General features: G+C 42.4%; 1 protein-coding gene across 14 annotated transcripts in view; it reads left to right on the top strand.

The window, feature by feature from the left end:
- The first annotated feature begins 10,910 nt into the window (after positions 1–10,910).
- The window catches only part of RCAN3 (RCAN family member 3), a 48,916-nt gene continuing 36,108 nt past the window's right edge, over positions 10,911–23,718 (top strand). For 12 of the 14 annotated variants that reach the window (XR_013380531.1, XR_013380532.1, XR_013380537.1 and 9 more), the window contains exons 1-2: positions 11,519–11,659; positions 18,426–18,677. Coding sequence is in view for 6 of the 14 variants with exons in the window: in XM_077899105.1 (XP_077755231.1) it covers positions 18,483–18,677 (195 nt within the window). In the remaining 8 variants the exon portion in view is untranslated. Of the gene's footprint in view, positions 10,987–11,454; positions 11,660–18,425; positions 18,678–23,718 lie in introns of those variants that run through there. The other 2 variants (XM_077899104.1, XM_077899109.1) reach the window with 2 other exon arrangements.

The raw sequence follows: 23,718 nt of genomic DNA, 5'->3' as shown, positions 1-23,718 counted from the left end.
CTTCTTACTTCCTTAAAAACGGCTTTAGTGACATAATTCACACACCATACAATGCACTCTTTTTTTTTCTTTAAGATTTTATTTCTTTGAGACAGAGGGAGAGAGTATGAGCAGAGAGAGGGAGAAGCAGACTCCTTGCTGGTCGGGGAGCCCGATGCAGGGCTCAATCCCAGGACCCTGAGATCATGATCTGAACCAAAGGCAGACTCTTAACCAACTGAGCCACCCAGGCACTCCACAATGCACTCTATAAATTATATAATTCAGTGGTGTTTAGTATGTCCACAAATATGTGTAACTATCACCACAGTCCATTTGAGAACATTTTCATCTCCTCGAAAGGAAACACTGTCAAGAAATGATCATGTATCAGCAAGGATGTGGGGAAATGGGGACACTCGAGCACTGGCAGTGGGAATGCAAAATGGTGCAGCCACTATGGCAAACAGTATGGTGATTTCTCATAAAATTAAAAATAGATTACCATATGATCCAGAAATGCCTCTTCTGGGCATATGCACAAAAGAAATGCAGGGACTCAGATATGTATACACCATGTTCAGAGCAGCCTTCTTCATGACAGCCAAGAGATGGAAGCAACTCAAGCCATCCATCAAAGGATGAATGGATCAGCAAACTGGTGTATACAACCGGTCACTTATTCAGCCTTAGAAAGAAGGACATACTGACATGTGCTAGCACATGGCCGAACCTTGAGGACATCTTGGTTGTCCACCTTGAGGCAAGAGGACAAATACTGCGAGTCCACTTATATGAGGAGCCACTAATCCACTTTCTATCTCGATAGATCTCCTTCTTCTGGACTTCCACATGAATAGACTTCCACATGAATGGGCTTTCACAGGAATGGAATCATACAATGTATGGACTTAACATGACCAGCTTCTTCCACTCAGCATGTTTTCATGGTTCATTCAAGTTGTGGCATGTGTCAGTACTTCATTCCTTTTTGTGCCTGAACATTTTCTTATCTTGTAAGTTTTAACAAATACAACCTCTTCCCTTGGTTCCTTTCGTCCTAGGAACGGTAGCTGCTTCCTGCAGTTGCTGATGCCATGATTGCTTTGAGTTTCTTTTACCTGTTGGGTGACTTGCTCATAACCTTCTATCTAGATAACCATTCTTTCTATGAAATTTTTTCTGTTCAAATCGCTGTTGTGATTTCTGTTCCCTGATCAAACTCTTGACTGATCGTCAAGAAAAATTAAAATAATCTGAATTCCTTGTCCATTCATGCAGCTGTCCATTTCTAATATTCCATTTTTTTCTTTGCTCTGTGTGCATCCCACCACTACTTCCTTCCTTATTATGATCATCTAGCTTTTATTCTCTTCAACCTATCTGCAGCTCAAGTCAATCAGGAAATGGTATCTCCATCTAACAAATTCAAGGGTGGAAACATTTAAAGAGCAGCTCCCTTTTTTTTTTTTTTTTGTATATATTTTTATTGGAGTTCGATTGCAGTGTGGCGTGGCACCACAGCTCTTGAGCTGATTTGCAGTTCATTCAGGAGCCTCTGGGTCTGCAAGCAGATGGAACTGAGTCTTTGTAATTCAGAGCAACACAGCAAGATGAAACCCGATGCAGCAACCAGGCTTCAGAACACACATATTTCTGTAACAAATCCTCAAAATTATTCGCACTTTTTAAAATACATATTTCTCTTTATGAAAATGTAATAGTTATCGATTGTCTCCATTTTTATTAAGATTTTATCATTTTCCAGGAGCTTTCAATAGATAGTTCATTTGAACCTCAAAACCATCTTAGGAGGGAGGTGCCATTGTTCTTTCCACGTATTTGAAGAGGGAAGCACGTGAGCCTGCAGTTTTTTTAAGACTTTTAAGTAAAATGCCTGTAGCCCCGAGATTGGCTCTCTCTCGTATACTGCTGCAGTTTGAGGGTTGTGGGAAGAGGGAGACAGGAAGGAGGCAGGATAAATTGGTAAACCTTTTCTGAAAAGTATTTGAAAATATCCATACCCTGACATTCCCTTCCAGATAATAAAATTACAATGATCAGAACAGTTTCTATTAACAGTTAGGTCAGTGAAATGGAAGGAATAACCAGTAATTTATATGTACTGTGTTTTTTATATATACTTAATTATATATATACAAAGTAGTGGGTTAAATGGATTCTTTAATAATTAAAGTTAGAATCATTAAAAAAAGAATTTAAGGGGTGCCTGGCTGTTTCAGTAGGTAGAGCATGTGACTCTTGATCTTGGGGTTGTGAGTTCAAGTCCCCGTTGGGTGTAGAGATTAATAGATTTTTTTTAATCTATTAAAAAAGGAATTTTTTTAAAAAAGATTTTATATATTTATTCATAAGAAACGCAGAGAGAGAAGCAGAGACATAGGCAGAGGGAAAAGCAGGCTCCCTCCAGGGAGCCTGATGCGGGACTCAATCCTAGGACCCTGGGACCAAGACCTGAGCCAAAGGCAGATGCTCAAACACTGAGCCATCCAGGTGCCCCCCCAGAAAAGAATTTAAGTTAGAGTCTTACCTCATATTTTTATACTAAAATAAAGTTCAATTGAACTAAAGCAGCAAATATAAAAAATAGAAATCATCCCCAAAATGAAGGTCACTATTAATTGATGTCTGCAAGAGGGGAAGCAAGGAAAGAAATTGTGAGGGTAAAATATAGATACATTTACCTTCAAACAAAAATTTTGAAATGTCAGTATACCAAAAAGAAAAAGGAGGAGGAGGAGGGGGAAAGAAGCAGCAGCAGCAGCAGCAGCAGCAGCAGCAGGGGAGCAGGAGGAAAGAGAAAGAAAAAATTCAAAAGGGAAAACACAAACTAAGAAAAAGGCCAGCAGGGGTCCTGGGTGGCACAGGAAGTTTAGCATTTGACTCTTGCTTCGGCTCAGGTTGAGATCTCAGGGTCGTGACATAGACCCCCGTGTCAGGATCCCCACTCAGCGCACAGGCTGCTTGAGACTCTCCCTCTGCCCCCTCCCCCCACCTTCACTCTCAAATGAACAAATGTTTAAAAAGAAAAAAAAAGGGATCCCTGGGTGGCGCAACAGTTTAGCGCCTGCCTTTGGCCCTGGGCGTGATCCTGGAGACCCGGGATCGAATCCCACATCGGGCTCCTGGTGCGTGGAGCCTGCTTCTCCCTCTGCCTATGTCTCTGCCTCTCTCTCTCTCTGTGTGTGTGACTATCATAAATAAATAAAAATTAAAAAAAAAATAAAAAAAAAACGAAAAATGTCAACAAAGCATGATAACCACAGGGTTACTGTCTACAGTACATAAGGTGTTCTTACAATCAAGCATACCATGTTGCTAGCTCATAATTACACATGAAAAAAGTGTTCATCCTCTCCAGTAATCAAGATGTCATGGGGTTGTTCTGCTGACCAAACAGGAAAGGCTTTTAAGATCAAGTATAATACCTAATACTCTTGAGGATGTGGTAAGATGTACATTGAGGATGTGGGAATGTATGATTTGTATAATTTTCTGAAATGCATTTTGTCAATTTCCAAGAAGAGTTTTAAAAATGTTCATGCCTCTTTGCCTGGTAAACTCTTCTGGGAATCTATGCTAAGAAAACAATCATAAATGTGACAATATATTTCTATGCAAAGGTGTTTGTTGGGGCCCTGGGTGGCTCAGTTGGTCAAGGGGCCAACTCTTAATTTCAGCTCAGGTCATGATCTCAGGGTGCTGGGATCAAGGCCTGTCGGGCTCTGCATTCAGTAGGGTGTCTGCTTGTGTTTATCTCTCTCCCTTCCCTTCTGCCCCTCCTCACCTCACGCACGCGCACATGTGTGTGCGCTCTCTCTCTCTCTCTCTCAAACAAATAAATCTTTTAAAAAGGTATTTGGGGATGCCTGGGTGGCTCAGTGGTTGAGTGTTTGCCTTTGGCTCTGGGATCTAGTCCCACATTGGGCTCCTTGCAGGGGCCCTGCTTCTCTCCCTCTGCCTGTGTCTCTGTCTCTCTCTGTCTCTCTCTCTCTCTCTCTCTGTGCCTCTCATGAATAAATAAATAAAATCTTAAAAATAAAAAAAGTATTTGTTGTTTAGTTAATTATAGAAGAGAACATTCTAAAGAAATCTTGATTCCAACAATGAACGTTTAGATAAATAATGGAATACACACAATGCAATCTTAGGTAGCCATCAAAAAACACATTTCAAAATAGTATTTGAAAACACAAGGAAATGCTTGCAATATTATGTGAAGCAAAATAAATGGGAGATCCAAATTGAATGATTCCAATGATATTCCTAATCTTACTAAAAAGACTGGAAGGAAATACACCAAAATATCGAATAGTGGCTATCTCTAGACCATGAGATTGTAAGTGATTTTAATTTTCTTATTTATCCCTTGTTTTCAAATTATCTATACAGGGCAAGACTAATTTTTATACTGGGAAAATCAAAAATATCAAAATCTACATGACGCATCTCCCAGCCAATGTTGAATATGGGGCTGGTGAGAGGGTCCTCTTCTCCAGTGAGCTACTGGATCATGTTGCAACTCTCTTGTTGGGGCATGACTGATTTTTCAGGAATGGGAGACGGATGAGGATGTTATGAGGGAAGCCAGTTAATTTAAGGCTCTTCAGAAGAATGTACCATCTGTGAGACGAATATCATAGGAGATCTAGAGTGTGAAGCAGATTAGGAATTTAAATATCGAGTAAACTCAAATGCACATTAATGAGCCTGAGAGGTGGGAGGGAGAGGAGACAGAGCTTAATTGGCAGGCAGGCTTCTATCTTCAGCCCTCTTCCTTTCTCATTACACTCTCACAATCAGAAGCAGCTCTTTTTCCTCCCTCCCTTCCACATTTATTGAGAACTTATTATGTATTAGAACCAGATGTTGCCATAGGATCTGAGGATATGTCAGTGACCAGACTAGATTGTGGGATGACTTACCAGGTATATCAGTGGGGATTAGGTTTGGCTGCAGTAGACACCTAATAATAAAATAATATTTCCCTGCCAAGTAAAGGCAGTCTAGATATAGGCAACCCAGGCCTAGCTAGCATGGTGGCTTCAGTATCACAGGGGGTTCAGGATCCTCCTCTTTTCAATCCACCATCCCAGCATTCAATCTTCAGGGTTACCTCCTGATCCCAAATGGCTGCTGGAGCTCCAGCCATCACATTCACATTGCAGCCTAGAAGAAAGAGAAACAGTAGAAAGGCAAGAGGGTACCCCTACCAGCTAAGTCAGCTGCTTTTTGCTCATATCTCATTTGCCAAAATTAAGCCTTATATCTCATTGGCCAAACTTACATGGCTATAAGAGAGGCGAAATATTGCTGCTTTGAATAAAATTTATTTATAAACTGATTATAAACCAACTAGTGTGTACTGAGTATCTGTAATGTGTCTGGAACTTTATAAAACAACCTTGCAAAGCAGGTATCATAGATGCCAGTTAACCCATGAGAAAAATCAGTAGGTTTAATGAGCTTGCTCAATGGTCACACGACTAGTTAGTGGTGGAGCTGACCCCCTAAAACCCAGGCTCTTCCTACTGTATTTTGCTGCCTTCCCATCAGCAATTAAGCAAGTGAGAAGAAAGTCCCTCAGGCTTGTCATTATCCATAAAGACAGGCCACTTTTTTTTTTTTTCCATTTAAAATGCATTGATGCCATGCAGCCAATGAAAAGAGTTGAGGTCGATCTGTATAAAAGCAGGGCCTTGGTCTGTTCTGTCCACTGCTATATCCTCAATGCCCTGAACAGTGCCTGGCAAATAGCAGACATTCAATAAAGATGTGTTGAAAGTATAATGTGGAAAGAACATCCCCATTAGCCCCGAATGTGCTCGTGTGTCCCTTTCCACTCAATCCCACCCTCAGAGGTAGTCACTATTCTGATAGTATCACCAGAGATTAGTTTTACCTCCTCTTGAACTTCATATGAGTGGAATCACATCTACGACTCTTTGGTGTCCAGTTTCTTTTGCTCGACATTTTTTTTTTTGAGATGTTTGTTATATGTGTATCAGTAGTTCATTCCTTTTTATGACTGTGCACTAGTCCCTTGTTTGAATATGCCATAGCTTCTGCATTCTTCTTTTGACAGATATTTGGAATATTTCCAGTTTGAGGATATTATGGATAAAGATATTAAGATCAGCGTGTGTGTGTACCTCTGCTGACATTTCTCTCGAGTGTATAACTGGGAGTGGAATTTCTGGATCATGGGGTAGGTGTGCATTTAGATTGATAAACTGGCAGACAATTTCCAAAAATGGCTGTATCCTTTTTTCCACCAGCAATGCAGGAGTGTAAGAAAGAGATATTTTACTACTTCTACTACTTCCATCATAGTATTTTTTGAAAGTACTGAATTGTATTTATTTTTAAGGATTGCATTTATTTATTCATAAGAGACACAGAGAGAGAGAGGCAGAGATGTAGGCAGAAGGAAAAGCAGGCTCCTCGCTAGGAGCCTACCCGATGCATGACTCGATCCCTGGACCCCAGGATCATGACCTGAGCCAAAGGCAGGTGTTCAACCACTGAGCCACCTGGCCACCCTTAAAGTATTGACTTTTTTTTTTAATTTTTATTTATTTATGATAGTCACACAGAGAGAGAGAGAGAGAGGCAGAGACACAGGCAGAGGGAGAAGCAGGCTCCACGCACCGGGAGCCCGACGTGGGATTCGATCCCGGGTCTCCAGGATCGTGCTCTGGGCCAAAGGCAGGCGCCAAACCACTGCACCACCCAGGGATCCCAAAGTATTGACTTTTTAATCTAATCAAATAAGAACCACAAAATCTGCAATGAAGATTGCCTGTCTGGAAATTCTCCTAGAAGTCAGGAGATAAGCTTCTGAGGATCTATAGCATCCTCTGATAGGTTCTCCTGAAGTTTTCCAGGACAGCAAAATGCTTATCAACCTTGGCACAGCTTTCAATGGATCGAGCCACAAGGGATCAGTTTCTCTTTCTCTTTTTTTCTCTGCCCATAACTCAAACCTCAGGAGAAGGAGGGAGAGTTAGAAATGTGAAACTGTGTAAAGTTCATTCATAAGAACCGTTTATTATACAGGTGTGCCCAGCATCTTGCTGGACACAATGGTAAAGAGGAAAGATGGGGAAGGTTCCATTCTTGTTCTCAAGTTGCTCACAGCCTAACTGATGTTTACGAGGAGGCAACCCTTCTTCTGCCCACCATGTAAAGACCTGACGTTGTTCTGGTTTCTTCCCTTTGCTCTTTCTTTGCTCTATTCCCCTTGGTCTCTCTGGGTCATCTCATCTGAGACCATGACTTCAACTACCCATCACACCTCCTCTCCAGTCACCGCACCTGGTCTGAGCTCACCACGGGCCCCAGACCTAGGTCTTCCAACTGCTTCCATCCTCAACTCCTCTCTAATGTTCATATGTACATACAATTCATCAGCAAATTTTGTTAACTTTGCCTTTAGAATACAGTTAAGATCACACTATTTTTCATCACATGCTTCCCTATAACTGAAGACACTATCATCCGTGGTCTGCATTACTGCCATAGCTCTACCAAACCAGTACGGCTATCATCTTGCCGGTGTCTGGTCTGTACTGATTTCCCTTTCTTTTGGTAATAGAAATTTGAATTACCTTTGGTGAATGTAACCATCAGGGTTCCAGGAAAAGGTTAATCTGAGGTGCATTTGGTAAAGGTTATTCACAAGTGTGTGGGCAGGGTTGAGGGAAACAAGAAGGAATGGAGGAGGTATGGCACCCTGAGGCTGCCAGCAGAGGGAGGCCATGACCACCTCTAGGCCAAGAGAAGGAGAATCTTATCGTAATTAGAGGAGAGATCTGTAGGACACTGGACAGAAGCCTCAGTAGATGTAAGCAGCCAACCCTCAGGAACCTGGGAGGGAAGGGCCCTATGGAATAACACCCTTACTTCATCTTCCTCTAACCCCTCTGATGACCCCTACTAATGTCTTCCCTAAAAACTCAATTTTTTTTTTTTACCAAAAATTCAACTGGAAGCCAGAGAGAAGGGACCCACTGAAGCAATCTATGTGGGTCAGCTTCCTGAGATACAAGTTAGGAAGGAAAAGGGAGGAGAGTCAATCAACTAAAGGGACCCACAGCAAATGCCCTCACACAGGAAGCCACCTCTCCTCAAATCTTAGCCTGTGAGACTTGAGGGTTGCCCAGCCCACCCCACCACAGCTCCAGAGGTGAGCATGTGCCCCAGGCTTGGGCAGTTGGAATATCCCAGGCCCCTTCTCAAGAGAGTGATTTACCAATGCCCCAGCAGCCCAAGTCTGAACAAGAGGCAGTCCCAGGACTTTTGTTGACAGCTGCAAGGAAAAGAAACTCTTTCTTTTGGTGAGGATGTGATTTGAAGTTGTAAGCAGCCATTCCACCATCTCATGGAGAAAGGCAGCCTGAGAAGGAAAAATCAACACAAAGGAAAATAGGAAGTGATGAATAAAGACTGAATCCTGGGGTGCCCGGTTGGCTCAGTCAGTGGAGCATGAGACTCTTGATCTTGGGGTTGTGAGTTCCAGCCTCACATTGGCTGTAGAGATTACTTAAAAAGGAAATCTTTTAAAAAGGCGGGGAGGACCTAAGTCCTGATGTCATAGTTACAAGCCCCCAGATCCCGTTGGCCTGGAGCCCATACCTTTTGTTACCTGAAGCAATGAATTCCCTTTGTTGCTTAGCCCAGCTGGGTGTACTATGTGCAACAAAACAAAACAAAAAGCCTTCTTGAATACTTAATACTGACCCCCAAAGATCAACACAAAGGTATACTTATATGTCTCTAAATACACTGTTGTTACTATGAAATGCCCTTTCCCATATTCTCCACCTAGAAAACTCCTACTCAAATACTGTCTTATCTGCAAATCTTTCCCTCCATCTTCCCAGGAGAATTGCTCACTTCTTGCTCTGTTTTATCAGCACTTTGCAAATGTTCTATTAGTGCTTATCTGTCTCCCCTACCAGTGAGCTCCTGAAGGGGGAGATTTGTGTGGACACTACCCCTAGCAGCCCAGGGCCCAGCCTAATACCTCAAGGAGAACTCACGGTTACACAGAGCTACATGGTCTTTTTACATTAGGGCTTCTCAGAACCATTTCAGTGTTAACAGGCATCATGGATCCTTACTTAGCAGTACAGAATGCCTAAAAACTCAATTTTTTGACCAAGTTTCTAGGGTGAGGCATCCAGAGAGGAAAAATTATTGCAGTTCTTAAGGTGACTCTGATGAAAAAGTGGCTCTCAGTAAAATTTCATTAAATGAATAAAAGGGAAGAACTTGATTAGGTCAAAGTGGGGGGGGGGGCAGGCAGCAGGGTTGGAAGCAGCAGAAACAACAGAAGCAATGAGCTGGGAGCAGGAGGGGTGATCTCCCTACTGGTGCAGGCTCAGTTTTGGTGTGATTGGGATCAGAATCCAACCCTGCTTCCTCAGGGTAAATCTAACAATCATTAGATGTATTCCAGACACTCTGATCCTTCTTCCTTCCCATGCCCCAGGGTGTTGTGTGCCTGACAACACAGCCTCCTTGATTTTTGACCTTCAATTTGCTTTGATTGCCCCTGAGGGGACTAGGGGTGGGTGCTCAAAACTGATTTTCTTCCAGTTGCACACCCTTAAGACAAATTCCTTTCCTGGTCTCTGCCTCTGTTTCCCTCTCCATGAACTAAGGTAAGAGACACAGGGTCACTTCCAAGCTTGGCTTAGATGCCTTGTAAAAAAAAGAAAAAAAAAATATATAGGATATAGGGGCACCCAGGTGGCTCAGTGGTTGAGTGTCTGCCTTTGACTCAGGTCAGGATGGGGGGGCGGTTAGGATCGAGCCCTGCGTAGGGCTCACGGTGGGGGGCGCCCACTTCTCCCTCTGCCTATGTCTCTGTGAATAAATGTATAAAATCTTTTTTTTAACGCATAAAAGAAAATATAATAATGCTTTCTGCCAGAGAAAGCCCTCGGCCTACCATTGTAACTCTGGACAACTCATTGAACAGCCTAGGTGCTTGCTCTGTTTGTAAAATAAGCATAATTATGTCCCAGTGCCTCCCCGGGGCTTCTGAGAGCACCAAGCAAGACTGTGCGTGAGAAGGATTTTGCAAATGAAAAACAAAACGCTAAAAACGTACATATTATTAGCATTGCACATAATGTTACTATGTACGAGGGGGGGGGGGAGGCGGCGGGGAGGACACCGGGATGCGCAGCTGCACCCCCAGGCTACCTACAGCTCAGCTCCCTTCTGGCCGCCTCTCCTCGGCTAATAGGATCCGGTTCTCCGGTCCCCGCGAGGTGGCCCGAGGTAAAGCTCGCCAGGCACGCGGCGCGCCGTCCACCGTACCTGGCGCTCAGGCCACGTCCCTAATACTCCCTCTGACTGCCCGCGTGGCCCACACACGGAGCTAGGGCGGGAAGGAGACAAACTCTTCCCGTGGGAGCCGAAAAGGGCGCCAGAGGTGCCGCCGTCGGGAACCCAAGGCGCCGCCGCAGCGCAGCAGCCCCGGCGCCCCCAGCGCCCCCGGCCCCCCCACCGCGCGGGAACCGGCAAACCCAGCCGGAAACCCCCCGGGGCACCGCCGAGTGCGCGTGCGCGTGCGCGCGCCGCCGGACCCCGCCCCGCCCCCAAGCCCGCGCGCGCGAGGGGCGGGGCCGCTTCCTGCCCTGGCGCGCCCCCGCCGGCCGCCGACCTCGGGGCGCCTGCGCCTGCGCCGCGCGCGCGCGCTCCGCCGGGGGAGGGGGAGGGGGCGGGGAGGGGGCGGGGAGGGGAGGGGGCGGGGGGGCACGCGCACGCGCGCGCGACGCGGACCGCGCGGGGCCCTGACGCCGCTGGCGCCCCCACGGCGAGGCTGCGGCTCCCGCGAGCGTCGAGGGCGTGGCGGGGAGGCTGCGGGCGGCCGGAGCGGCGCGGACTGTGCTGTGTCCCCAGTCGCGGGTCGGGCCGGCCGGGCCTCGCCCCTGCCGCCTTCCCTCCCTCCTGCGGCGGCCGAGCGCGCAGGTGAGTCCGCTTGGCAGGGTGGGGCCGGCGCGCGGCTGGTCCCCGCGGGGTGTGCAGCCGCCTGGGGCGGGGGGCGGGGGGCGAGGAAGGTCGGGGAGGGAGGGAGGGAGCGAGGGAGACCCGGCCCGCGGGTGCCCGAGACCCTGGGGATGCTGCGCGTCGGGGTCCGGCCCCGGGGGCGCGCCGCGTCCCCTCGGGCAGCTCCGGGGCGGTGCCTTGGGAAGCAGAACCGGGAAATTGTCCGCTCCCGCCCGCCAGCAACAGTCGGACTCCTGGAGTCGTCCGCAGGCCCGGCCCGCTCGGTCGGTGGGCCCGGGCGGCCCCGAGTCCGAGTCCGAGCCCGAGCCCCGCCCCGCCCCGACCGCGGGCGGCACGGCTGGCCCCGCTTGACTCGCCAACTTCGCGAGGCTTGTCCGCCGTCCGCCTGCTCTGCTGTGTGCGGCGGCTTCGCTGCAGCCTCCCGTGCAAAATCCGATCCTGTCCTTCTGGGATTAGGAGTCCAGGGCCGGCAGCGGGTCAGACCCGGGATTCTGTTGCAAACTGGGGATGTTTTAGCGTGGTGCCCAAAGCCAGAAATCCTCTCCGCCCCTGTATTGAAAATTACCAAGCACACCACGTCTGTTTGCACTTTTCATGGAATTCTCTGCATTTCGTGGAAGACTCTGATGCGCTGGTAAGGGAAGCAACGGACTTAATTGTTGTAGCTGTGATTGCATAGGATCCGAAGTAATCTCAGGCTGTTTCATTAGCTCCGGTTCAGTTCAGTTAATTATAACAATACAACATGGAGACTCGGTATAGGTTTTTGGGCATCGCACAAATGTGTATACTTTTTTGGCGGGGATTTTAGGTTGGTGTTAAGGACTTTTGAGGGAGGGGACAGTGAAAGGCTTGAGGACTGTGCGGCTTTAGCCACGCCATCAGCTTTCTATTTTATTGCCTCAGCAAACCTTTTTTTTTTTTTTTTTTTGTCCTAGCGTAGGAAGAGATTTTAGTGCTTTTAGGGAAAACAAGATTTTTCCCATTATTGAATTGTAACATTTGTGAAGCTTTTAAACATGTGGCTATCAGAGGTTACAGATGAAAACACATTTTGTATGGTGCCAGAGGATTTGTCGGTTGAAAGACTTAAGCAAAACGTCATGAAAAATAGTGTGATTTGGAAACCCATTAGGCTGGATATAAGGGAAGCAAGCCCTAAAGTGCAATACCATTTGGTAATTAGCCCCCCCCCCCCAAAAAAAAATCCACAGAAGGTGAAGAAGGTCAGGTGGTGGATCTCCACTTTCCCCATAGAATGTAGAGGTTATAGTGAGGGGAAAATGCATTATATACAGCAAAACAAATAGTATCAGTCTTTATTATTGCTACTTCAATAGGTGTTTAAAACCTGTTGTTTTCATTTGTTCCCACAGTTGATTTTTGTTGTTGTTTCTGTTCTCTCTCACACACCAAGAAATACCACTATTCCTGGTGGAGCACTGAAGCTCAATAATTATAATAGTACCAATTCTACATTATCTGTGAAAAGAGGGCATAGGTCACTGAAACATAAAAAATACAAAAATCTAATTTTCACTTGCTTTAGTTTTGCTTTTTTTTTTCTTTTTGCCCACAGCTACTAAAAAGCTGTAAAAGTCTACCTGTTAGTGGTAAATGAGGAGGGACTAGAAGTTGAGACTTACCTGATAGCTATTCAGAGCCCCCACATTGATGATTCTGGGGGTTTCTTTGAAAAAAGAAATTTAGTCTAAATTCTCATTTTAAAGTATTTAAAAGGAATTTAGTAGTTCAACGACATTTGTGAGTATGTCTTTATTTTATATGTGAGAGAACAAATAAAAAGCCAGGGTTATTTAGCAGGGCACTACATGTAGCACTGGAAAGGGAGTACTTGTTTGTTTCCAGTATTGTTCAGTAGCGTTTTGAATACATCAAAAAATAATAAATGTATTTTAAAAGTTTACCAAGTTGAGAAGCATACTATTTTGAAAAGTCATTTTTTTAAAGATCCTGGAGGAGGAGGAATTTACCTTTTCCTGATCAAAAACTTACAATGCAAAGTCAAATACACATATGTGCCTGACGTTTTGCCTTGACGGATTACTCTTGTCACAAGGCTGGTAGTAGAGCAGATGGTCAGGCTGCTTGGAGTTTGCCACTCATTTGATGTTTCCATGAAGAAACAATTTGCCAGAAGCCAGCCACAGCTACAGTTGCCCTGAGATGATGCTAAACCCTGATTAGCACAGACCTTAGCTTACAGAAGCTGGAAGATACTGGGTCACCCCTTTCTGTTAAACCGGTATTTCCATGGGTTAGTAAACTTCGGAGCAGCTTGGTCTCCTAATAGTTGGACTGGGGCAGAGTTGGCAACAATTCTGATACCAACAGCATAGAAAGAATGTAGTTTTGTGACTTTTTTCCTTTGTCTTGAAAAAACTCAGCTACTTGTTAAGTACCAGCAGAGTCACCTTGTAAGATATTTTCTTTACAGATGTACTAAGATTGTCATTTCCATTCGTTGATTTTGGTCATCTCTTTCTGTTCAAATCTAACTGCATTTATGATGCCAGAAAATTATGAAATTGTTGGTGATGTTGACTTAAGCTATATCCAAAAAAAATGTCCTGGCTTGCCTTCAGCAAGAGAACCATCTTTTGAAAGATATTACTCTATTACTGTGTGCACTGAATTACAACATAAAATTCCACCGAGCCCACAAAAAAAGACACTGTGGCATTTTTTCAGCTAGCTGTCTGTTTTTAAATCTTTGAATGTGTTCTTCCTGGAGCCATATTACTACTGCCAGTGGTTGCTCTGAGCTGGTTTCATTGGTCCATCTGCCACTGAACAGTTTTCTTGAAATTATACAAAGTGTTCATTTTATTTTTGCAGCCTTTTGGTTGCTTGGAATTAGCTTATTTGATTAGGTACTTTTCTCATTTTATTGTCTTAATATCTGTTCCAGTGATGGTCCTGCTATTACTGGCATCCCTTCAACCCAACAATGCATTGACGTAGATTGTGCCTATGTAAAAATAATTGTTGAGAACTATATGCAAAGCATTGTTCTGAGCACTTAGCATTTAATCTTTCTGACATCCCTATTGGGTAAGGGTTATTATTTTGTAATTCTATTTTATAATTGAGAGGGGAAGGGAAACAAAATAATTTGCGTAATATAGAGTACTAGGGGAGTCAGAGTTTAAATGTAGGAAATTGATTAGGGAGCCTGAATCTTCCTGGGATATACTTAAAGATTGTTCAAACAGTCTTTGTGGTTGCTGTGATATTTCATCAGTCCATTGTTTTATTTTTTAAATTATTATTTTTATTATTACTTTTTTAGAGAGGCAGAGAAAGAGCAGATGGGGCAGAGAGAGAGGGAAGGAAAGAATGTTAAGCAGGCTCCACGCCAGGCACAGTGTCGGTCAGTTCAGGAGTCGATCTCATGATCCTGAGATCATGCCCCCAGCCAAATCCCAGAGTTGGACACTTAACGAATGAGCCACCCAGGCACCCTAAAATCCATTCTTTTAAAGTGTATCAAATACACAGTGATATATAAGTGAAGAAAATGTAGCAGTACTATTAAGATTATTGAAATCTCTTGGGACAAAGGCAAATTATTTAATAATCTAAAAAATCTGGAAACAACCATAAGGACATTATTGGGGTTACTGACAAAATTTGAATATAGATGCTTATTTAGGTATCAGAATTATATCATATCAGTGTTAAGTTTCCTGGTTTTAAAAATTGTTCTGTAGATTATGTAAGAAAATTATCTTGTTCTTACACACTGAAATATTTGGGTAAAGACCGCACATTTACCTTACTTGCAATGGTTCAGGGGAAAAGTATATGCATAGAAATAGAACGACTTAAAAAATGGGCAAAAATGTAATTAATTGGTAACACTGGGTAAAGAGTGTACGGGAATTCCTTGTGCCACTCTTACTTTTCTGTTTGAAATTATGTCAAAAGAAACTTACCCCAAAGTAAAGGTAGAAAACAGGAAATGAAGGTGTAACATTCTAAGAATTTTTTTCTTTTAGGCAAGTGAAGGATTGTTTCCTGCGCTCTGATTTTTTTTTTTTTTTCTTTTTAGGGGTTGGAGGAAGGATCTTGAAACAAAAAAATCTTACCAAAAATAGCTTGATTTTCTCATATTTTAAAATCTAGCCATTCAGAGCTCCCCAACTTTCCAGCCTCCAAAATACCAGGCACAGTATTTTTCTCACCTCTTTTTAATGTGTTGGGAGTGAGACAAGATTAAAAATATTAATGCCTCTGAGAGGTAAAAGGATAGTCCACTTTTAGTGATATTGAAAGTTAAATTGAGTTGGTTATATCGTTTCCCTGCCTAAAAACCTTCAGCGGCATGCTGATATTGACTGGTTTTTATATCAAGATTCTGTATCGGCTTTCAAGGCAGCTTGGCCCCATGCCCACCTAACTTTGTCTTGTGCCACCCCACCCAATACGGTACCCTCTGACCACATCAGATCTTTGTGCACACTGATCTGTCCTGCTTTTGTCCATGAACTGTTGGCTTTGCCTGGAATGCACTGCATCATTTTTTTGCTGAAATTCTGTTCATCCTTAAGTCTCTCCATAACATCCATGGGGAAATGGTCTCTAACCCCACATGGAATTAAATTTTCCTTTGTCTGCACTGCATATCAGTGGGGTAAACACAGTGCTATCTGCTTTCATTCAGTAGTACCTATTAAGCATGTACTGTGAGCCAGAAACTGTGCCAGGGACTAAGGATTCAAAGGCACTCGTGGTCTGGTAGCTGGGCATGATTTGTCATCAAAGAAGTGTATAACAGAGAAGGGAACAAAGTGCTCTGAGAGCTATGAACTCAAAAGTGGCAACTTGGTCTTGAAGAGATTACAATGAAAGCTCCAGTGAGATACCATCACCACTGCCACCACCCCCACCCCCAACCAGGTCCCTTTCTAGATTGGAGACTTCCAGCACAATAATCTAATTTGAGGTATAAAGTTTATAATAATGGTGGTACCTGTGGGCCACCCAGGTAGGTATGTGTAATAGAAAGCTGAAAATAGAAATCTGGAACTCAGGAGAGAGAGTTGTTAAGTCTGGACATACGAATCATACAGATTAGTGACTTTCAGTGTGTGTAGGCAGGAAGACCTAGAGGCAGATCAGAATCTCTTGGGGTCATGTACTTTCTCCAGACTCTTCCCCTCACCTTCATTGCCCAAAATTCTGCTTCTGCTCTGGTGACGTCTTTCCCAGCTTACAGTTCATTGTGGAAAATGAGAGGCTGTATCCGTAGCCTCATTTTGTGTGTATGAACCACAGGGTAAGCAGGAAACACAGCTGAGAAGCACTGGTGGTTAAGTGGTTAAATGCACAAGTGTGAATGAAACAACCCAAGAAGAGGGAGATGAAGAGGAAGGAAGGGGATGAAACCTCAAAGAGACAAAGTTGTAGAGTGTAGGTGGAGGAAGAGGAGCCAGTGACACAGACAGGTGGTGAGGAAGGAGAGGCAGGAAGGAGACCCAGAAACCTGGAAGGCAGAGGCACACCGAGGTTGCAGAATGAATGGGTGGGCAGCAGTGTCTGGTGCTGCAGAGCTGGACCTGTGAGAGCAGTTTCAGGAGAACAGTAGTGATAGGAGTCCAGTGGCACTAAATTTTCTGGTGACTGCAGTTGAGGAACAGAACACAGCAGAACAGGTGACTTTTTCTGGAGAATTGATAGGAAAGGTGAAGGAGATACAGGCAGAGAGGTAGAAGAAAGGTGTTCTTTTTTTAAGATTGGGTGGATGGGGGTGGGGAAAGGAACAGATGGAGGAGAAATTGAAAAGTATAGGAGCTACTTCACGGAACAAGGTCATTTAGGAGTGGTTAGTGCTGTGGAGAAGAAGAAATTCTTGCTTTGGTGGGGGCTCCTTGATAAGAACTGTTTCTTACTCATTTAATGTCCCTAATAATACCTGGCATGCAATGGGCATTCAGAAAATGTTTATCAAAATGAGTAAGGATTTTACTTTTTGGGATTAGTCTTTCCTGATTGATGTAGTAGAATACCGATAATAATAATAATTAAAAAAAGGATGTTTTTAGCCTATCATTAACATCTGTGACGTATGCTATATAAGCAGTATCTTTGAAGCATTGTGTTCTTTGAAATAAAGTGGAAAATCACAGATGAAGCTTTCTAAGAATCATGATCACTTAATTTTTCTGTGCCGGATTGGTATTTCTTAAATTTCATTTCAGCATCTTGAAATATGTTCAAGGCACTGTGTTTGGAGGGTGTGGGTGCAGTTCATCAGAGGAGACAGGCATGCCCATAAAATGTTAGTATAAGACAGACACTGTTACATTTTTTGTTAAAGATTTTATTTATTTATTCATGAGAGACACAGAGAGGCAGAGACAGACAGAGGGAGAAGCAGACTCTATACAGGGAGCCCGATATGGGACTCGATCCCGGGACCCCTGGATCATGCCCTGACCCATTGGCAGATGCTCAACTGCTGAACCACCGAGGCATCTCTTGTTCCATTATTATTTAACAGACAACACTATCAGCTCCATGTGTTGGGGTTAAAATTATTAATTTTTAAATGCTCAGAAAAAGGACATCTCTTTGTCTATGTCAGATTTTGCCTTTTATAAATATTTCCTTTTTTTTGTTTAATTTATGTATTTGGGTGGGGTGGGTGGGCAGAGAGAGAGAGAATCTTAAGCAGGCTCCACACCCAGCACAGGGCCTGACATGGGGCTCGATCTCACCACCCTGGGATCATGACCTGAGCTGAAATCAAGAGTCAGATGCTTACCCAACTGAGCCACTCAGGTATCCTAAATATTTCTAATATTAACAAAGACCTACTTTATATAGAACTTCTGGTTCTGTGAAACTTAATTCTTTGGGAGTATACTCAAAAAGAACAAACTGGTTGAGAAAGGTAAAGTCATCTTATTGCAGACCATATTTTATGGTGCAGATGGTGAATGAATCAGTGTGGGTTTTGTTCTGCTGCCAGTTTCAGTGTTGTAGACCTAAAACCCAAAACAAATATGTGAAGGCAGTTCTGGTTCACATTTTCCTTCCTACTGCTTGTAAACGAGCGTACATATTCATATGTCTCATTTTGTATTGCCCCCCCCTCCGCCTTTTTTTCCAATTTCACTAGAAAACTTTTTGCCCTTTTTTTTTTGGTAATACATTATTGCTAGTGAAATATATTACATAAAATATGCTAAGCAAACCAAATTAGAATATATAGAATTTATTTATGAGGACTATAATGAATTGATTTAAACTCTGTGGTTTACTTTCCTGAATAAAATTGCTTCCATTGATGAATTGCTGTCTTGAGAATTGACTGAAACAGTATTTGGCCTTCAAAGTCTTATCTTTATGCTGTTTTCTTTTTTTAACACCAGATGCCTGGTAGACACCTTAGAACTTTAAAAACGGAAAGGACCTGCTTTTAGGGGATAATGCTGAGGGACACTATGAAATCTTGGAATGATAGCCAGTCAGATCTCTGTAGCAGTGACCAAGAAGAAGAAGAAGAGATGGTTTTTGGTGAAAATGAAGATGATTTGGAAGAGATGATGGATTTCAGTGATCTGCCTACCTCACTTTTTGCTTGCAGTGTCCATGAAGCAGTGTTTGAGGTGCAAGAGCAGAAGGTAGGCATGTATCCTACCTTCCCCTGCCTTTGGTAGCGGGTTCAGTGTATGTGGATGTGGGGAAATAGCTTATTGCTACCTATTTGCAAAGTTCGCTACTGGCCCATGACAAGTAAAAAAAGCATGCATCACCCTGTAGACATTACTGCAGCATTTTAATTGTATTTTATGAGTGTACTGATCTGCAACACATAGGAAGTATTTCAAAACCAGTTCTTTCCCACAAATATTTTGAGAAGAACTGGTTTATAGTGAACTCTGAACCAGGTCTTATTAAGTCCTGATTCATGTATTCATTCAGGCCCTATTAAGTCCTGATTCATTCATTCATTCATTTTTGGAGCCTGTGATTAAAGAAAAGCTAGTGTTTTTTAATCCTAGCTTCCTATGACTTAGTAAATTCACATAAGCTAGAGTATTGTAGGCTTTTTTTTTTTTGAGGCTAATTACATAATTAGAACTATTTATAATCTCATTGTAAAAGAATTGTTAACTTTTGTTGTATTACTTTCTACAGTTTGGGGAAAAATCGTGTTTATTTTTTAAAGGCTTCTCTCCTTTAGTTCATTCATTATTTACCTGGAAAGAGAGGTTTTGTGTGTGGCTTTTTTTTTTTTTTTTTCCATCATGACCTCACAAAAGCCTATGGCTCTTAATTGTACCAAAGTAAAATATTCTTGTCATTGGTAGAGATTTCACACATGCTGAGACTTTTTCTCGACATACTATTACCAGCCCTTTAGTTTTTTGTCTGTGCACCCAAACTCTTTACCTTCTAGTGACTTTCTTGGAGAGAACTTGATATAGTTTGACTCAGCTACATACTTGAGTGCCTCCCGTGTGTAATGCACTATGCCACTTGCTTCCGGGGACAGAGTAGGACTTGAAATAGCTTCTGGCTCAGACAGTTTCCAGTCCTTCCGTGGAGATAATAAGTAACTTGCTCTAAGATGGAATACTAGGCACTGGAAAGTACATTGAGGTGTCCGAGGACCGGATGACAGCTCTTGGAGTAAAAGGTCTTACAGGGAGATGGCATTGAAGAAGAGCCATGTGAGCTAGGTAGGAGTTTAGCAGGGAAAGGAAAGAATTCTGGCCAGAGGGAACAGAATGAGCCAATGAGCTGACTCAGGAGAGTGTGGGCCCTTCAGGGGGTAGTTCTTGTGGCTTGGTGCCTAGGTGAGAGCCAAAATAAAGTAAGATCAAACTGGGAAGGTGAGTGTGGAGCAATCCTGCAAAGTTCAAAGAGCTTGCCTTTCCCTGGGAAATAGTTTTTGGGGCAAAGGAGTGACAAACAGAAGTGCACATTAGGAAGGTTAGCAGACAACATTTGAAGAGCAGAGTGGTGGAGGTGGAAGGAGAGTCAGAAGTGGGGAGCCAGTTAGGACATTCCTGCAGTAAACCTGCCTGGAGATGCTGAAGCCCTGGAAGTAGAGCAAGGGAGAGAGATGACAGCCGCCAGTTTTGTACCTTACAGGTTTGTTTTCATTTACAAGCATTTTGTTTTGTTTTGTTTTTTTAAGATTTTTTATTTATTTATTCACGAGAGACACAGAGACAGAGGCAAAGACAGGTAGGGGGAGAAGCAGGCTCCATGCAGGAAGCCCAATGTGGGACTTGATCCGGGAACTCCGGGATCACACCCTGAGCCAAAGGCACGCTCAACCACTGAGCCACCCAGGCATCCCTACAAGCATTGTTTTCTTTCTCAAGGTCAGCCATGATGCAGACATTTTGAAATCGTCCTTCCTAGTTTTCTCAAGATTTTTAAGAGCCCTACATTTTCGTATAATAATTACATTAACCTTGTTGTTTGTGATCCATGAAAAACCACGTGTATTACCAGTTTATCTGAAAATTATATTCATAAGGATTCTTTCCAAAAAACCTCACAATCTTATCTGTTCCAACTTCTTTTTTTCTTTTAAGTGTAGCCTCGGAAGTTTTTTTTTATAACTTGCCTAAGTGGTGAGTTCTTACTGGTTTTAATTTTTAAGACCATTTGAGATTATATCTAACCTAAATTAAATTGGAAGTCACATCAGCAGAAATTCCAGTAGCACTTCAGTGGACTTCATGTTATACAATTCTTAATCATGGTAAATTTTATATAAAAGCCTTAATGGTAATATCTGAAATTGCAGAATATTTATTTTATGAATTCAAGTTTGTACCTTTTGGCCACCTTCACCCATTTTGCCATCCCAATCCCCGCCTGCCTCCGGCAACCACCAGCCTGTTCTCTGTGAGTTCCTTTGTTTTGTATTTTAAATCCCCTGTATAAAATCCCCTGTATAAAATCCCCTGTATAAAAATCCCAATCCCCTGTCTGCCTTATTTTACTTAACATAATGCCCTTGAGATCCATCCATGTTGTCCTAAATGGCAAGATTTCATTTTTTTTAATGGCTGAATAACATTCCATTGTGTGTGTGTATGTATATGTATGACATGCACACACACAACACATTTTCTTTATCCATTCATCCATCGATGGACACTTAGACTGTTTCCATGTCTTTGATCTTGTAAATAATACCACAGTAAACCAGGGTGGGGTGCAGATATCTTTTCAAGTGAGTGTTCTTGTTTTCTTGGGATAAATACCCAGAAGTGGAATTACTGGATCATATGGTGGTTCTCTTTTTGATTTTTTGGAGGAGCCTCCATACTGTTTTGAAGAGTGTACCAACTTAGATTCTCATCAGTAAAGCACAAGGGTTCCCTTTTCTCTGCATCCTCAGCAATGCTTATCTCCTCTCTTTTTGACAATAGCCACTCTAATAGGTGTGAGGGTGATATCTTATTGTTTTATCTGCATTTCCCTGATGATTAATGATGTTGAGCATCTTTTTATTTACCTATTGGCCATTTGTATGTCTTCTCTGGAAAAATGTCTATTCGAATCTCCTGCTCATTTTTCAAATCAGATTGTTTTTATGGGTTTTTCTATTGAGTTTGAGTTCTTTATATATTTTGGATATTAGCTCCTTACCAGGTATATGATTTGCAGCTATTTTCTCCTATTCGGTAGGTTGTCTTTTCATTTTGTTTGTTTCCTCTGCTGTTCAGAAGGGTTTTAATTTGATGTGGTCACACATTTTTGCTTTTATTCCTTTTGGTTTTGGTGTCAGATTAAAAAAATCATTGCCAAGACCTGTAACAAAGAGCTTATCTATTTTTTTCTTCTAGGATTTTTTATAGTTTCAGGTCTTACATGCAAGTCTTTAATCCATTTTGAGTGAATTTTTGTGTATGGTATAAGATAATGGTTGAGTTTCATTCTTTGTGTTCAGCTGTCCAGTTTTCCCAGCACTATCTATTGAAGAGAGTGTCCTTTTCCCATTGTATATTCTTGGCTCTTAGGATGGAAATTAATTAACCAATATGTGTGTGTTTATTTCCCTGCTCTCTGTTCCATTTCATTGATCTGTGTCTTTGATTCCAATACCATTGTGTTTTAATTACTGTACCTTTGTAATATGGTTTGTAATCAGGGAGTGTGATCCTCCAGCTTTGTTCTTTCTCAACATTGCTCTGGTTATTCAGGGATTTTTGTATTTCTATACAAATTTTAGGATTCTTGGGCAGCCTGGGTGGCTCAGCGGTTTAGTGCCACCAATCCAGGGCGTGATCTTGGAGACCCAGGATTGAGTCCCATGTCAGGCTCCCTGCATGGAGCCTGCTTCTCCCTCTGCCTGTGTCTCTGCCTGTGTGTGTGTGTGTGTGTGTGTGTGTGTCTCATGAATAAATAAATAAAATCTTAAAAAAAATTTTTAGGATTCTTCTGTTTCTTTGAAAAATGCCATTGGACTTCTAATAGTGATTGCATTGAATTTATAGATTGCTTTGGGTAGTATGGACATTTTTAACAGTAATGATTCTTCCAGTCCATGAACATTGACTTCCTTGTTTGTTTGTTTGTTTGTTTGTTTGTTTGTTTTTTTTACAAATTCTTCAATTTTTTTCATTAATGTCTTGTAGTTTTCAATATAGAAGATTTTTACCTGTTTGGTTAAATTTATTCCCAGATATTTTTTGCTTTTCATTGCAAGTGTAAATGGGCTTGTTTTCTTAATTTCTCTTTCTGGTAGTTTGTTATAAATATAAGGAATGCAACATAATTTTGTATATTGACAAAATTTTGATATTGATAATTTTGTATATTGTATCCTGCAACTTAACTGAATGTGTGTGTTAGTTTTAATAGGTTTTTTCTTTCAGTCTTCAGGGTTTTCTATGTATATCATGCCATCTGCAAATAGTGACAGTTTTACTTCTTTTCCAATTTGGATGCCTTTTATTTCTTTTTCTAGCCTAAATGCTCTGGCTAGGACTTCCAATACTATGTTGAATAAAAATAGTGAGTGTGGGCATTTTTTTTTAAAGACTTTATTTATTTATTTATTCATGAGAGACAGAGAGAGAGAGACAGGCAGAGACACAGGCAGAGGGAGAAGCAGGTTTCATACAGGGAGCCTGATGCGGGACTCGATCCCAGGACTCCAAGATCATGCCCTGGGCCGAAGGCAGGTGCTAAACTGCTGAGCCACCCAGGGATCCCCCTAGTGTGGGCATTTTTGTCTTGTTCCTGATCTTTGAGGAAAGTCTTTCAGCTTTTCATCATTGAGTGTGATGTTAGCTGTAGGCTTGTCATATATGGCCTTTATTATGTTAAGATATGTTCCCTTCATACAGAACTAGAGTAATCAAAATAGTGTGGTACTTATATGTCAATTATATCTCAATAAAAATTTTTTAAAAGCCAGTGGCATAAAGACAAACATATTGACCAGTGCAATAGAATACAGAGCTCAGAATGAACCCTGGTCAAATGATTTTCAACAAGGGTGCCAACACCATTCAATGTGGACAGGACAGTCTTTTCAACAAAAGGTGCTGGGAAAACTAGATATCCACAAGCAAGAGAATGAAGTTGGACCCTTACCTTATACAAAATTTGATTCAAAATGGATCAAAGACCTACATGTCAGAGTTAAAACCATAAAACCCTTAGAAGAAAACAGAGGGAAAACTTCTT

This window comes from Canis aureus, chromosome 5, assembly GCF_053574225.1.
Source record: "Canis aureus isolate CA01 chromosome 5, VMU_Caureus_v.1.0, whole genome shotgun sequence".
Lineage (NCBI taxonomy): Eukaryota > Metazoa > Chordata > Mammalia > Carnivora > Canidae > Canis > Canis aureus.
This window is presented reverse-complemented; position numbering and strand designations above follow the sequence as displayed.